The sequence below is a fragment of the Epinephelus lanceolatus genome, chromosome 1 (assembly GCF_041903045.1).
Source record: "Epinephelus lanceolatus isolate andai-2023 chromosome 1, ASM4190304v1, whole genome shotgun sequence".
Taxonomy (NCBI): Eukaryota; Metazoa; Chordata; class Actinopteri; order Perciformes; family Serranidae; genus Epinephelus; species Epinephelus lanceolatus.
The window spans coordinates 38,605,435-38,619,469 of record NC_135734.1 but is presented as its reverse complement, the minus strand read 5'-3'; the positions used below and the strand labels follow the sequence as shown (position 1 = coordinate 38,619,469).

Sequence of the window (14,035 nt, the reverse complement as noted above, 5' to 3'; positions counted from 1 at the left end):
TATAATGAATTGCTATCAACAATGGCTAACCTGGCAAGAACTGGTATTGCTAACAACATCTGTTTTTCTCTCACTTTGTGGTACTGGAACACGGTCAGCTCTACCACGATGTCATTACCAGCTTTGACCGCCGACTTCCAAGCTAAATGTAATGCAATGTAATATAAACAGCGCTAGCAGAGCTAACAGTGTTGACCGGAGGAAATGAAAGGTGGGAGTTATACTTTCTTGATGATGCCATCAACGTTATCAGTGGTAACTGGCTGTAACCGCTGTATGAGCCCAGTGCAGAGCAGTGGTGATTAAATAGCAAGTGGGACACACACACAGGGACTCACATGCACTAATGTCCACGCATGGCTGGCAATCCAGGGGCCATCGTAGCCAGCGGGCCAATTTTAAACAGACTTTCAAAATATACAATATGTGGCATGCCATACAATATTAATCAAGCAATTTCTGTTCATCATTTTTCTGTTCATCTCACAATGGCAGCACTACTATACAGTTTGTAGACATGCACCAAGCAGGAAGTATCTTACTATATAATGATGAAAACTCTGTCTGTGTCTCTGTTCCACGTTTTTCTCCTCACTGACTTGGTCAATCCATGTGAAATTTGGCACAGTGGTAGAGGGTCATGGCAGGATGCGAATGAAGCAATATTACATCAATTGGCCAAGGGGGGGCGCTATAGCAACAAATTTAAATTGCAAACTTTGAATGGGCATTTCTCATGCCCCGTATGTTGTAGATACATGAAACTTTGCACAGAGATGCCTCTCCTCATGAGGAACAAATTTGCCCCAAGAACCCATAACTTCCGATTATATAGATTTTCCGCCATTTTGAATTTTTTGAAAAACACTTCAAATCGATCTCTTCCCAGGAAGTTTGACCGATCTGCATGAAACTCAGTGAACATAATCTAGGGACCAATATCTAAAGTTCCCTCTTGGCAAAAGTTGGAAAACTTACTAAAACTGAGCTTCTATAAGGCAATGAATATTGTGGAGGGCGTGGCTCATCACATCAAGGTGTATAACATCTCAAGGGTTTCACCGATCACCACGCTACTTTGTAGGCATATGACCACACATAATCTGAGGGGACCCCTCCATTATTGACCTGATCAAACAAAATGGGGGCGCTAGAGAGCTAATTTCTTATCTAGGCCTAACCGCCATATCGATTTTTACTAAACTTGGTCGATATGTAGAACAGGACGCCTCAAGGTGACTGGAGAAATCTGATTCTAATTGGCAACTGGGTGGCGCTATAACAACAGAAAAATGCTTAAAAATGGCTAAAATGTGACCGATCGCGGTGGCTCCCCCTGTGGACCAATGTTTTGGGGGGTTTTTTCTAATTGTTGGTATGACTAAGTCATGGTATGGTATGCTGTACATAATCACGTAAACTGTCAGTGTGTCATTCTGTCTGTCCCACGTGTTTCTACTCACTGACGTGGTCAATCTATGTGATTGGCATAGGTAGAAGGTGACAAAGCTACCAATGGGTATGGACTAGTGCAGGTGTAATTAATATGTTTTATAAGCAGGTACACAAGCAAATAAATGGTTACCTAGCAGGAGACACGTTCTGCTCGGTAGCCGGGGTGTGAATCACAAATTTCACAACAGTACAATCATATATCGAACAATACAATATTTGCTGGTATCAAAAAGTCCACCACAATATGATTTCCATTCGATTCAATTCAAGTGCCTGTGACTGATTGGAGACAATATCAGTAATTATCCCCATTATCTTTACCTTGGCTGCTTATCATCGTCTGCCTGGTGCTAGGCCCCTATCACTGTTTGAATGTTTAGGAAGGAGATGCACCTGGACAGAAATGGTGACACAGACGTGCCGTGGGAATTTCAAAATAAAGTCCACCTGCTGATGAAGATCATGTGACATGACCAAAAGCTCCAGAGCAGCGACTCAGTGAAGGTGAGACTGTTTCTGCAGGAACTTTGAAGCTGCTGTTAAAAACATCCCAATGAAATAAAGGGAATGAATTTCACTTTGATTTTACAAACATCACCAATGAAGACAAATACCCGTTGTGTTCATGTTTTTGTTTTGTCTGCTTTGGAAGCACCACGCTGACTATAATTCATCTTCTGTTTCATATTCAGAAGATTTAATGAGTCTCATTTACAGTCTCATATCCACAGGATCCCTGCCAGACTGAGATATCATTTTCAGCTCTGTTCATACTTCATTTTGATCATTATATATTATGACTAATTTGAAGAAGAGCCCTCAAATTAGTGTGTTTGCATATTTTTAGAGACACAAAAAAATTACATGCTTATTATCCGCCTAAACTCAAACCAACACAGGCCATTAAAGCCCTCTCTGGTGCAGCTGAACAAGCAAGCCGGTGGCTGTGGATTAAGGGGAAAGACACCACCACCAATAGCAGGGTTCAAGGGGGTAAAAACAGAGGTGGGCGTACCTTGGACGCCAGTAGTTGCCGATGAGCCCTCTGAAGGTGTTGTGGGCCTTTCATCGAAACACCAGTGAAGGAGGGACCCACCTGATGACCCCCATAAAATTTTTACCCTCCCTTAACCCCCACCTCCTCTCCTAGCATGGCTCCAACTTTCACACACAATTGCAAGTATGTGCAACAACAATTGACCAATTAAACTCCACCTTGATTAGTTAGGTGACTTTTTTCTCCTGGTAGTTTGGTGTCTCCTCCCTCATCAAAATAAGGGAGTAAGGGGAGGTGGGGTGCACGGCTCGATCAGGCGGGGTAGAGTTCAGTCTGCACAGACGTCTCTCCTTGGCTCCTTACTTTTCTATTTCCTTATGCTCTTTCCTAGTTTTCTATCCTTCTAACCTTAACCCTTTTCCCTTTGGCCCTCATTCAGAAACCCCCAGACATCACTATTATTCCTGCTCATAGTCTCAAATATGTGCATCAGGGATTGTAACATCTACTCCTAAAGTGAGCTGAACAGTACCACATCTGCAGTTGTGTTTCATCTTGTTTGGTTTGTCATCACATTTACATTGCAGTAGAAAAACAGCTTTACATGTGCAGCTCAACACTCCTGAGTATTTTTCTCATGCTGCACACGATGCCACCCACTGACCGAAAGTGGAAAAGCACCCTCTGAGTCCATTTACACACCACACAGGACGAGGCTACTTAAAATGCCTTTATTTCCTATGATTACATTTTGACAACACACAGATATGTCCTGACCACATCCCATATTTTGGTTCCCTTGAGTAGCTCAGTTCTACATAGAGTGATATATGAGTACAAGTTCTGTGGTCTTATTGTTCCCTCTTTTTTTGGCTGGAAAACATGGATTTTGTACGGAAATAAATCATGCAGTTCACAAAAAGGCACAACTATTGACACACCTCTACAACAAGACAAAAACAAGAGTCAAGAAAGACGTTCAAACATTTCCCTTGTCTCTGTTGCTCGGAAAGTGAGTGCCCGATGGAGCGAGATGGGATTGTGATCAGGTCTTTGGGTGTTCTCTATCATGGCTATGTTCACATGAGGGGACTAAAAGAGGAACCGTTACTGAAGCAGCAGGTTGGCAGTATTGCATTGCAAATGTTGTTCTGCACTGTTTATAGCTCGTGAGACCCAGGAAGACGGGGATTTTGTTGCCTGCATTGCAGAAAAGTGACAGACTCGTGTAGTCCATTAACAGAACACCAACAAACGAATACAGGCTCTATTGGTCCTATTGCAAATACACAGAAACAGGAGGCAGAAACTGATGGCAGCTCAAATACACGTAGATGAGAGTGAGAATATTAAATGACCCCAGGAGAGGATGACCTGACACACACTGTAGAAAATGATATGATGTGGCGCTCCTTCACAGTAAGATCTGGATTTAAATTTGACACCACATTTACACCTTTTCCACCAAATTAGCTCGGGATCGTCTGTGCTATTTAGAGAACCAGAACACGTTTCCACCAGTTTTGATCAGAGCCATTGTAATCAGGGATGTATCATCAACGGTAGTGAACAGTGGAAACAAAATGGCGGATCACACTGATAAGCCTACCTACGAACTTTTGTTCTGCAACTACAGATATTTGTTTTAATCCAAAAATAAAAAACTATTAATGAGATCACTGCACGCTCCTTATTTTTTGATGATTTCTCACTTCACACTTCTTGTTGCCTTCTTCATTCTCTCTTTCCGATGTCTACAATATGGCACTGATATCGTCACAATTTGCACTTTAGGCAAAAAGAAAAACCTGCTACTTTATGGTTTCAGCCAGAGACCAAAGAACAAATTTATGTTTGGTCAAATTGCTCTTGAATGGTTCAAAATTAGGTGCATGAACCAGAACAGAACCCCGTCCATGTTGATAGTAAAGGGGTAATTGTGGCATCTTCAGAATAGAATATCCAAAAATTATAAATGTGTGTTGTCTCTATAACTCTCAGCCCCTCGAACACAGAGAGACAGCTACATTACACTCTGAAAACATGAACAGTCATGAAGATTACATCCATCTTCATCCACCGCATGCTGTAAATAAAGGTTTTTTTCCAACAGTAAATGACTGAGACTCAAACAAAGCACACAACGTTAACAAATCCCCACATTAGAAACGTCATGGCAGACACAGCACTGACATCTCAGAGCATGCACAAGTGACACAACACCGGCTCATCCTATTGCAATCCATTAGTCAAACTGCGTGTGTTCGTTTGTGAAGTGACATTTGGAATGACAAGATTATTGATTGCTCAATTACATGAGTGGAGCTCCTTAGGAGGACTGCATCAATAATGTGCAGTGTAATACTTCACAGTACTAATCCAGCAAAGGAATCTTAATAAAAAATATTCTATAATGAAATAAAACATTTTAGTTTATATGCTAATTACTGACTAATTCCTAATGTTGGAAAGTATAATCAGACATATCAGAGCAGGCTCATGTGAATAGCAGTAAGATGAGAAGGTACAGTTCAATGGAGCAAAAAGAGGAAGGAAAAAGGGGCTACAAGTCGATTAAGTCGTCCACTTCATCGACATTTAATAAACTGAGACTTGACACCCATCTGGCAGGAGTAAATGAAGGAAACACTTACGGTACACTGAGATAGAAAATCAAGGAGCCGGCAAATATTCTCCTTTTTTTGAAATATATACAGTTAACTGGTCAGCGACCGACACACACTGTAAAACAGGTGCAAGCAGAAATGAACAGTAATTACATGACTTGTAGCCCGAGCACATCGTAACACTGGATTAAAGCACAGAGGACACAAACAAACGATGACAGAAAACCAGACGATCATGCAGTATTATGGCAAACTGAGTGGATTTCTTTTTTTTATACAGCAACCCTGCTTTAATCCTGAGGCGTCAGAGGAGCCCGTGAATCCTAACATGGATTATTCAGACATACATTCAGTCCCATTCAGCAAAAATACATACACTTTGCAGTCAGTGCATACTCTTTTTTACTCCGTTTTATTATCAAAAAATGACACAGAACACAAACACACATACACAATATAATTATGGTTCCTCTTTAAAACATGCTACTATTTACATCATCTCGTCGTGGATACATGCTGAAGCCTATTAACAAATCTGCGCGATGCATAATGTCGACAGTAGGAGGAAGTAGGACTGTGCGTGGACCAATCAGTGTGCTGCTGTTCAGCCTCCTGCAGAATTACTTTTACTTCTGGTGACAAAATGGCCGCCTACAGAGGCAAAGAAAGGCTGTACTGATTTAATTTTATACTTAAGTTAAACGCCCAGTTATGAAGTTTAACCACTCCTGAACACTAATAACAATTAAATGATAGAATGTAAGTGTTTTACTTCAGAAACCATTCATTCTGAATTTACATGGTTATAAATTTCCCCACTTTCCCAGAAGGTCATTTGTTTTCTTTAATTTTCATACATTCTGATTGAACGTGTGTGCAAAGTGTCCTTTTATCTGAACTTCTCTTTACTGTTTTATATAAAATACTAAATGTGTCAGAGGTTCCTAACCTTTTTTAGCCTGTTGTACCCCAACAGCTTGAGTTCCCCTTCATCGACACCAACCTCCATGTTCCAAAAGTGTTCTTTTGATACATTTTTCACTATTATTTTTCACGCAAGACATGGCAATTCTGGGCTCCTTCTTTCAGTAGGTTTGGTCAAATTACAACCTCTTGCTGGACGTTTCAATCATTTTCTGATGCTAACGAGTTTTCAAACTACTGGTTATTGTTGTAATAGTTACACTGAAGTCAAGTCAAGCCCTGGCTAAAAGCAAAATAAAACAAATAAATGAAACTAAGATCAGCATTACACCAAATTGTGACCGTATTTGTGTCTTTATTTCAAGATGCTAAGATGAGTATAGGAATTCATCTATTTTTCTTTTTATCAAATCATAATTTCTCAAAATGAGCCACTCTATAATCTTTCCACACATGTACCCTGTGGAAATGGCAAAAGCACCACCCCAGGTATAAAGGAAGCTCTATAAGTTCAAACAGGAAGACTTTCTTTATGCGTCATTCATCCACAATTCTCCTTCTCTATCCCATTCCCCCTGTTTCTTCCAATCAGCTGATTATGGGCACCGCTCTTCCAGTTAAACACGATCTGTATCAGATTATTACGCTGCTGCTTTCAATTTTTAAATCTGATCTCCTCTTTGCTGCTGTCAGCTGTCATTTCAGGTGGTGTCGTTGCACCCTACTCCACCCCATTTACCTCCACTCATTGTATCTAGTGCCCAGGTCGGGCTTTAAAGCTTTAAAGACCTCTCCTGATCACATCCATCTCATCACCACCACCAGTATCTAGACTCCGTAGGGGTCTGCTTAAAATATATGATTCATTGACTTTGGTAGCTCCATTTTTCAAGACTGAATTTGTCATCCTGAATTTGGTGTTTGAGATCCAGCTGAATTTGAGCAACTTGAAGATAGTTTAATGTGAGTTTATTTTGTGAAGACAATATTGAAAACTTAAACTTGAACTTAAAAATGTCAAAGTGGGAAATTCAAACCACATAAATGAAGATAGATGGTTCTTCAAGTAAAATAACTCACAGTTATAAATTCAGACGTATTAATCAAGTATTCAGGAGTACTGAAACTTTACAACTAAATGCTTATAAGAATTAAATCATTGCAGCCTTCCTTTGCCTCCATGTCCCTGCTCATCAGTCGGACACAATATGTCTGTGATGATGTTTTCACACCGCCATGTTGCAGCACTTTGGCTCCAGGTTTACAAAGCTTGTGGCCGACGAGTGAGCTATCCAAACAACATGAAATACTGCGAGGCATGATACATGCTGGATTCTGCAGCTCTATTTGGTTCAAGCAGAATGGTCCAAGATATGTTTATTGTATTATAATGTTTTCATGTAGCTCTTGCCCTGTTGGGATTTTACAAACCTGCTTTTTTGCACTTCACACTCTCTTAAAAAGTGCAGCTACATCTTCAAATTCAAACTCTCTATAAAAAAGACATCTGGTCTTTGATGGGTTTCCTTGTGTTGTTTCACCAGAAATTATTAGGGGTGTGTGGTATGTTTGGTAAACTACAACATTCGTCAAAGAAAGACATGTGATCCCTTTAATGGAAAACAAAAAATGAGTTAGATGGCACTGTTTTTAGGGAAGCAAGAGCAGGATTTAAAGAAAAGGACTGTCATAATTGATATGAACATTACTGATGAGCCTTCCCGTGTCCTTACCTTGTCCACAGATAAGTAAGGTTTTACATCCAAATGGTCAACACAACTCAAGACAGATTCAAGATGGCACATTCACAGTGTCCCTGACTACTTTTGAATGATTTTCCCTTCAAAATAAAACAATGAAGCTTACTGTAATTCTCAAAGTGTCGTATCAGGAAAGGCACCCATGTATTCCTGTCCTACATTAGATCCGTCTGGAGACACAGAGACGTGTGTTGAACCTAAATGCATAGACGTGCCTTCGTGGCAACACAAAACAAGCAGCTTAGATCAGACGACTGTTCTGTATTATTTACCACTGTACTGTATCTCCTTCTCAAATGTGAGCCGGTAAAATGAAGACAATCATTTATGCAGATTACTCTTGAAAATATATTGCAACATGGATCGCTGCATTCAGTGAACTCATTCATTCTCAATTAAATATTTTTGCATTAATAGACTTAAACAGACTATGCAGGAAGTAGCCCAATACTACAGTACTTTCTACTGCAAGTTATAGCACACTTATTAGCAAGATACAATACTGGGCGTGGTGTATGCGGAGCAGTGGGGAGCTAAGTAAAGCATGCTCTATAAACTAAACTAAAGCCTTATTTTCCAGCATTGTCTTTCGTTCAGTGTCAGCACCCTAAGAATCAGTTTCTAAGTTTCTTCAAATGAAAGAAAGACCAACAGTCGATCATTCACGAACCAGTCACCCGGTAACTCAACGCCACTCCTCTCAGCATACACTAATGTGTGAAATGTGATGCTTAAAAACAGTTTTTTCTCGACTTAACCATGAATGAGCGGATATTCTAAGATGTCTCTTTTTTGCTGAGCAGGTTTCATGACGAGTTGTCACGTGTTGTTAAGTCATGGGTTTCATGCAAAGTAGGGGGCGGGGGTTGGATTTCTGAGTTAGTGCATTAGCTGGTTGGTGGAGCATGTTACTTCTTTGCATTCAAGGACGCCAGCTGACCATCAATATCCTCCTCTGGCTGCAATGGATGCCACTGGGCAATGGGGCGGCGCGGATTAGCCAGCATGTCGGACCAATGCTTCAGACCGAGGCCGGTTGCCTTACTGCCCACGAAGATCTTTCCGATAGCGTCATTTTTACCAATCTTGTCGTAATCGAACACTGTGACCGCCACCAAGATTTTCTAAGAAGGCAACAGGAGAGGATATTTAATTTCTCATAGTTATTAAGTCATCAAAATATGTGGAGAAACACTTTATTTTCTCACAGCCATAATTACCCTACTGAGAAAGAAACAAATATTTGTGTTTGACTGTCACCGTACCTGCATCTGCTCCAGAGGGATTTCAAAGCTGAAGGATTCATTATAGTAAGGGTTTAGAGTGTTCTTCTTCACTGTAGTCTTCTTTTTCTTCAGACGCTTACCACCCTGCAGCAGCTGGATCTTTACATAAGGATCTGCAAACAGCATCAATATGATCAGCAACAGAGACCATGAAGGTAAGTTATTGTACTGCAGTTGCTCCTGATGTTTCTGCAATATTTACGTCCCTTTCATCATGTCTGATATGTGTTTCCATTGTATTGAGTTCCTTTCTGTATTGATTTATCCTCAGTTGTGATGTATGTATTTGACCCTGCTGCATTACAACTATTGCTTTTCTCAAGTGTACGTGCATGACAAAGCACAGTCATTATAAACCATTATTCCTTTGATGTCAATGATTTGTTTTAGATTCTAGGGACCAAAATAAACTTAAAACTGAAACTAGCTAAGAAAAAACATTTTAGTAAACTGAAATATAACTAAAAACTAGACTTTAAAAGAAATTAAAACTAATACTAAAATAAAGATATACAAGAAATATGGCAACACATTTTCATCCCCAACTCATCAAATACCGAAGCTTGGCCTATATGCCCAAAAAAAAAAAAAAAAAAAAATACTCCTGCGTCAGTTTTGGATGTCCAGGGACGATGTGTCAATTTACACTAATTACATGCATAGTTTCTTTTCAAAATAAACTTTCATTATTACAGAAAATGTACAGTTTATAATCAGTAAATGCAACAAAGTTAGAAAAAACTTCACTTTTAGTTTTACTTTCTCAGATTTAGGCAACAAAGGATGATGGGTAGGTTTAGAAAAGATATCGTGGTTTGGCTTAAAAAAGTCCACTTGTTACAATTGTAACATCATGTGACGGACATCACTAGCTCAGTATGCTTCACATACTGGCATACTATGTTGTTATTTAAAGAACTCAGCTGACTTTTGGTTTCACACGGGACACAAACAGTGGTCTCCTGGGTGAAAGTCCAGAGCTTGTTTGACCCCTACACCTCCCCTCCCACTTGCCCTATGTGGACTTTCTTGCTCCTTATACGACAGCTGATACCTGGAATGTCAAAAATGCCGCTGCCTAATGCGTCTCATACCATGTATAAGGGGCCCTACACATACTGCGTCTTTAACTGCCTGTAAAAAGCGAGGTCAGGCGCTAGGTGCTTCTCTTGTGCCTTTTTTGTGCCAGCTTTCAAAAGCGCAGCGGCAGGTTGCTATGATAGCCTATTTATCTGAAATCCTGAGTGCACAGTGTGTCGGCTGATTGTCTGTGGGACCGATGTAAAGCTCGGGCAGCCCTGTGCTAAATGATCAACTTCTTTTCCATATTTACCACAGACTGATATTTACAGATGAATGGAAAGATATCTGCTGGCTGTGATTAGTTGGTCCTTGTCACATGACGTGGTGTGCGCTGCTGTGTTCCAAAAGTTGAACTCAATTTATCTCAGGGCGCAGCCGTTGTGCCATGAAAAATAGGCACTCTGGAGTGCAAGTGCATCACAGCTTCTCATTGACAACAATGAATTTGAAGGAGCAATAAACGTGGCATGTGTACAGCCCCTAAAGGGGTGAAAAATGTTGTTTGTGTTGTAATACCTGTGCTTAACTTCTTAAATCTTGACTGACAAATACCTCCCATAAAAAAAAAGGAAACTAATACTTAAACTAATAAAAACTAAACTAAAACTAAACATTTTCAAACAATAAAATGAATTGACCAGATCCACTCTGGAAACTAACTAAACTAAATTGAATTGAAAGCAAAAATTAATAAAGAAATAAAAAATAAAAACAAATTAAAAGTCAATAACTATAATGACTGTGGACCAAAAGTCTTTATCATATAATACTTTCTGAACCTAACCCTTTTTGTACATTAGAACTATTTCATACGTGAAGTGAGCTTTTAAAATGTTTTTGTTTTGCAACACCTTCAAAACCACAGTCCTAGTCAAACACAAATTGAAACCTTAACTGTCACCTGTAGCACCACTCCCAATAAAAGTGTAGTAATCTAGATTACCAGATAATCCACAGGCATCCATCTTCTTCAGGTTCTTGGCCTCCAGGATGCAGACGGTGAGTTTCCCAGCAGTGGGGACGTAACGGAGGGAGATGCAGATGTCTCCGAGTTTCTCAGGCTGAGCAGTCAGCACAGAGAGAAAACAGAAATGACACGTATGCTCATCAGCCAACAGCAAAACTGCTTGTTTTAGATGAACATGATGATGGGCTGCAGCAAAATGCTCTCAGCTACTGTCTGCTGTATGACCTGCACTTTTACTTTTGAGCTGGAAGTGAAAGATTCTGAACCTCAAAGCTTACAGCAACCACTGAGGTGAATGAGATGGGTATTTGAAAAAAAAAAAAGGTCAAATGTCTCATGCAATCTCATTACATCATACGTAGTCCCTGAAAAATGATTATTACTGTGAGAAAACTGTGATTCTGATGATAAACGGAATGTTTGAGCACTTTTAGAAAAAAAAAAATTTTAATGACTGTCTTCTTTAAAAGTATGATTTCTAGAAGTGTAATTCTTAACAGCACCTCCTCTTGATCGGCGCTCTCCAGATCCCGCCACTCCTCGATCGGCCGTCCAAGGTCGATAGTGTTCATGGGAATCTTCACTTCTCCAATGACGTCATGTTTGGAAAATCGGTCGTAGTCATAAACAGACATCACCAGAGTCTTCCCACCGAGCTCCTCGTAGGGGATCTGATGAACAGAGACAAGGTTATGTGGTTTTATATGTTGATATCTCATATGTTTCTCCATTAGTGATTTTATGACAATAAAAGCAAATTAAATCCTCAAATAATAAGTAAATGAAAAGGGCACAGTTGAGGAAATTAGTTTCAGAATGTTAACGTGAAATATTTATTTAGTATGGTCAAGAGGAATTTTGAAAAATTCTCATGAATTTCTTCTGGCAGATTTGTGCAACAACAGGTTGACTGGAGAAGCTTCAAGTCTCCCTCCAGACATGTTAAAAAATATGTAAAAAATCTGCTATGATTTATATTTTAGTCAACATGATGTTCCCACATAAAAAAGTTTTAAAAAATCTCTCTGAAAAAGACCTAGAAGTAAATATCTTTTATGTTGTTTGTGTGTTAGCTTGTAAGCTAACTGGCAGTGGCAGTTTACATCATAGCTAGCAAACCAGCTTTTCGTTTGCGTCACAACCAGCATTGCCCACAGCATCACATTGGCAGGCATTCATTTATGTGTGGCCGCACCCCAAGGCAGAAACTGGCTATTGCACTAGTGACGTAATCTATTTCGTAGGCAACTGGACTTGCTTTAGTTTCTTGAAGACGTTTCACCTCTCATCCAAGAAGCTTCTTAAATAAAACCTAAATAACTGGTGTGGAGTCGCAGGCTTTAAACTCTGTGTGGGTGTGAACCCTTACAGAGTCGATAAGGTCACATGTGACACATTGACCATCATGTGTGTCTTTAGGGTTAGATGGGTCCAGGTGTGAATGGGTGATTAGCTGTCAGAGGAGGGATCTCAGGACTGCACCGTAAGTGGGTGATAAGTGGTGTCTTAGCACACCTCCGCTGTTTAACGATAGTCATTCCAGTTTGACATAGAAGGCTTCTTTCACGCCTCTTTCAAACCATCAGTCTTCTCTGCCAAGATGTGCACATTGCTGTCCTCAAAGGAGTGTCCCTTCTCCTTTAGATGTAAATGGACGGCTGAGTCTTGACCCGAGGAGCTGGCTCTCCTGTGCTCTGCCATGTGCTTGTGGAGTGGTTGTTTTATTTCCCCAATGTAAAATCAGTGCATTCCTGGCTGCACTGAACTGTATACACTGCAGTTACTTCAAGAAACTCAAGTAAATTCAGTTACCTATGATATAGCATTTACGATTACCACGACCTGGATTACTGAGAATCTTCACCAACACTGGGGACATAGCTAATCTAACTCTAATCTATCTTCCGGGTGTACGTTAAATCATTAGCCCCTTTTACTCTGGTAGATTTTCCGTGAATGTTGGGTTGTTTTGCCGGCAAGCTGAGAACGTTTAGACACACAGAGCCGGATTGGCGAGTTGATCCGAGGTGACCAATTTTCCGCCTCGTAGGGTAGACATATTGGCGGAACCCTTTTGGTTTAAAAAGACCGAGGCAGCCTTCTGCAAGGGGCTGTTGAAGACTTGTGGGAGGAGCTGTTGATGACGCCGCACGTACGACCCGCTGGCGATGGATAAACAGGAAACAGCTGATAGCAGGAATTAGCAAGCAGCTAGTAGCAAGATAGAAACACAAACCTGACAGACACTGTAAAGATGAGCAACTGGGGAGACAAGGAATTGCACGCCCTCCTTGTCCTCGCAAACGAAGAGGCCATTAACCGTCAGATGACGGGGACGGTGAAGAACGGGCCGACTTACGAGAGAATCGCTGAAGGACTGACCAGCCGCGGCTTCCCTCCCACGTCACTGGTTACGTCACACGCTGAGCTACATGTTTTGTTACTTGCTCACGCCCCCCATTGCCCCGAAAAAGGTGCATTCTGTATGAACAAAAGTAGGTAGGCGGCATTTTGCCGAACTCCCCGATTTTGTTTTTATACTGCCAATGCTGAAAAAAGACTGATTGGGCTTTCCTGCAAATTTGCACAATTCCTATCTAAAAGGGGCTACTGACTGTATCTAAAGATCTTCATATACCATCTATGGTTTGAATCTCAAATTTCAGGGAAGCGCTCAGACATTGCTCTCTTAAGGAGAGGGATGTGAAAACGGGAGCGTATCTATGTTTCCTGGGTTCTGTGTTCCCCGCTTACACAAAAAAGGTTCTATGTTTCCTGCTCAACCAAGCGGGAACTTTTAGTCAAAGTCTGACATTTTAAGGAATGTTCATAGTGGGTTTTTTTAGCTATGATGGAAAATCAGTGAATGGGTGAATACTTAAAAGCTGACAAAATGAAACAAACTGAAAATACAAATTATCTTAAAAGATACCCTT

At 40.5% G+C, this 14,035-nt stretch overlaps 1 protein-coding gene across 4 annotated transcripts in view; it reads right to left on the bottom strand.

The window, feature by feature from the left end:
• Positions 1 to 3,167: 3,167 nt before the first annotated feature.
• The window catches only part of LOC117257001 (synaptotagmin-2-like), a 55,161-nt gene continuing 44,293 nt past the window's right edge, over positions 3,168 to 14,035 (bottom strand). For all 4 annotated transcript variants that reach the window (XM_033626791.2, XM_033626789.2, XM_033626792.2 and 1 more), the window contains 4 exons: positions 11,603 to 11,770; positions 11,076 to 11,193; positions 9,029 to 9,162; positions 3,168 to 8,887 (listed from right to left, as the gene is read on the bottom strand). In XM_033626791.2, coding sequence (XP_033482682.1) covers positions 8,672 to 8,887; positions 9,029 to 9,162; positions 11,076 to 11,193; positions 11,603 to 11,770 — 636 coding nt within the window. In that variant the 3' untranslated portion in view covers positions 3,168 to 8,671. The remainder of the gene's footprint in view (positions 8,888 to 9,028; positions 9,163 to 11,075; positions 11,194 to 11,602; positions 11,771 to 14,035) is intronic.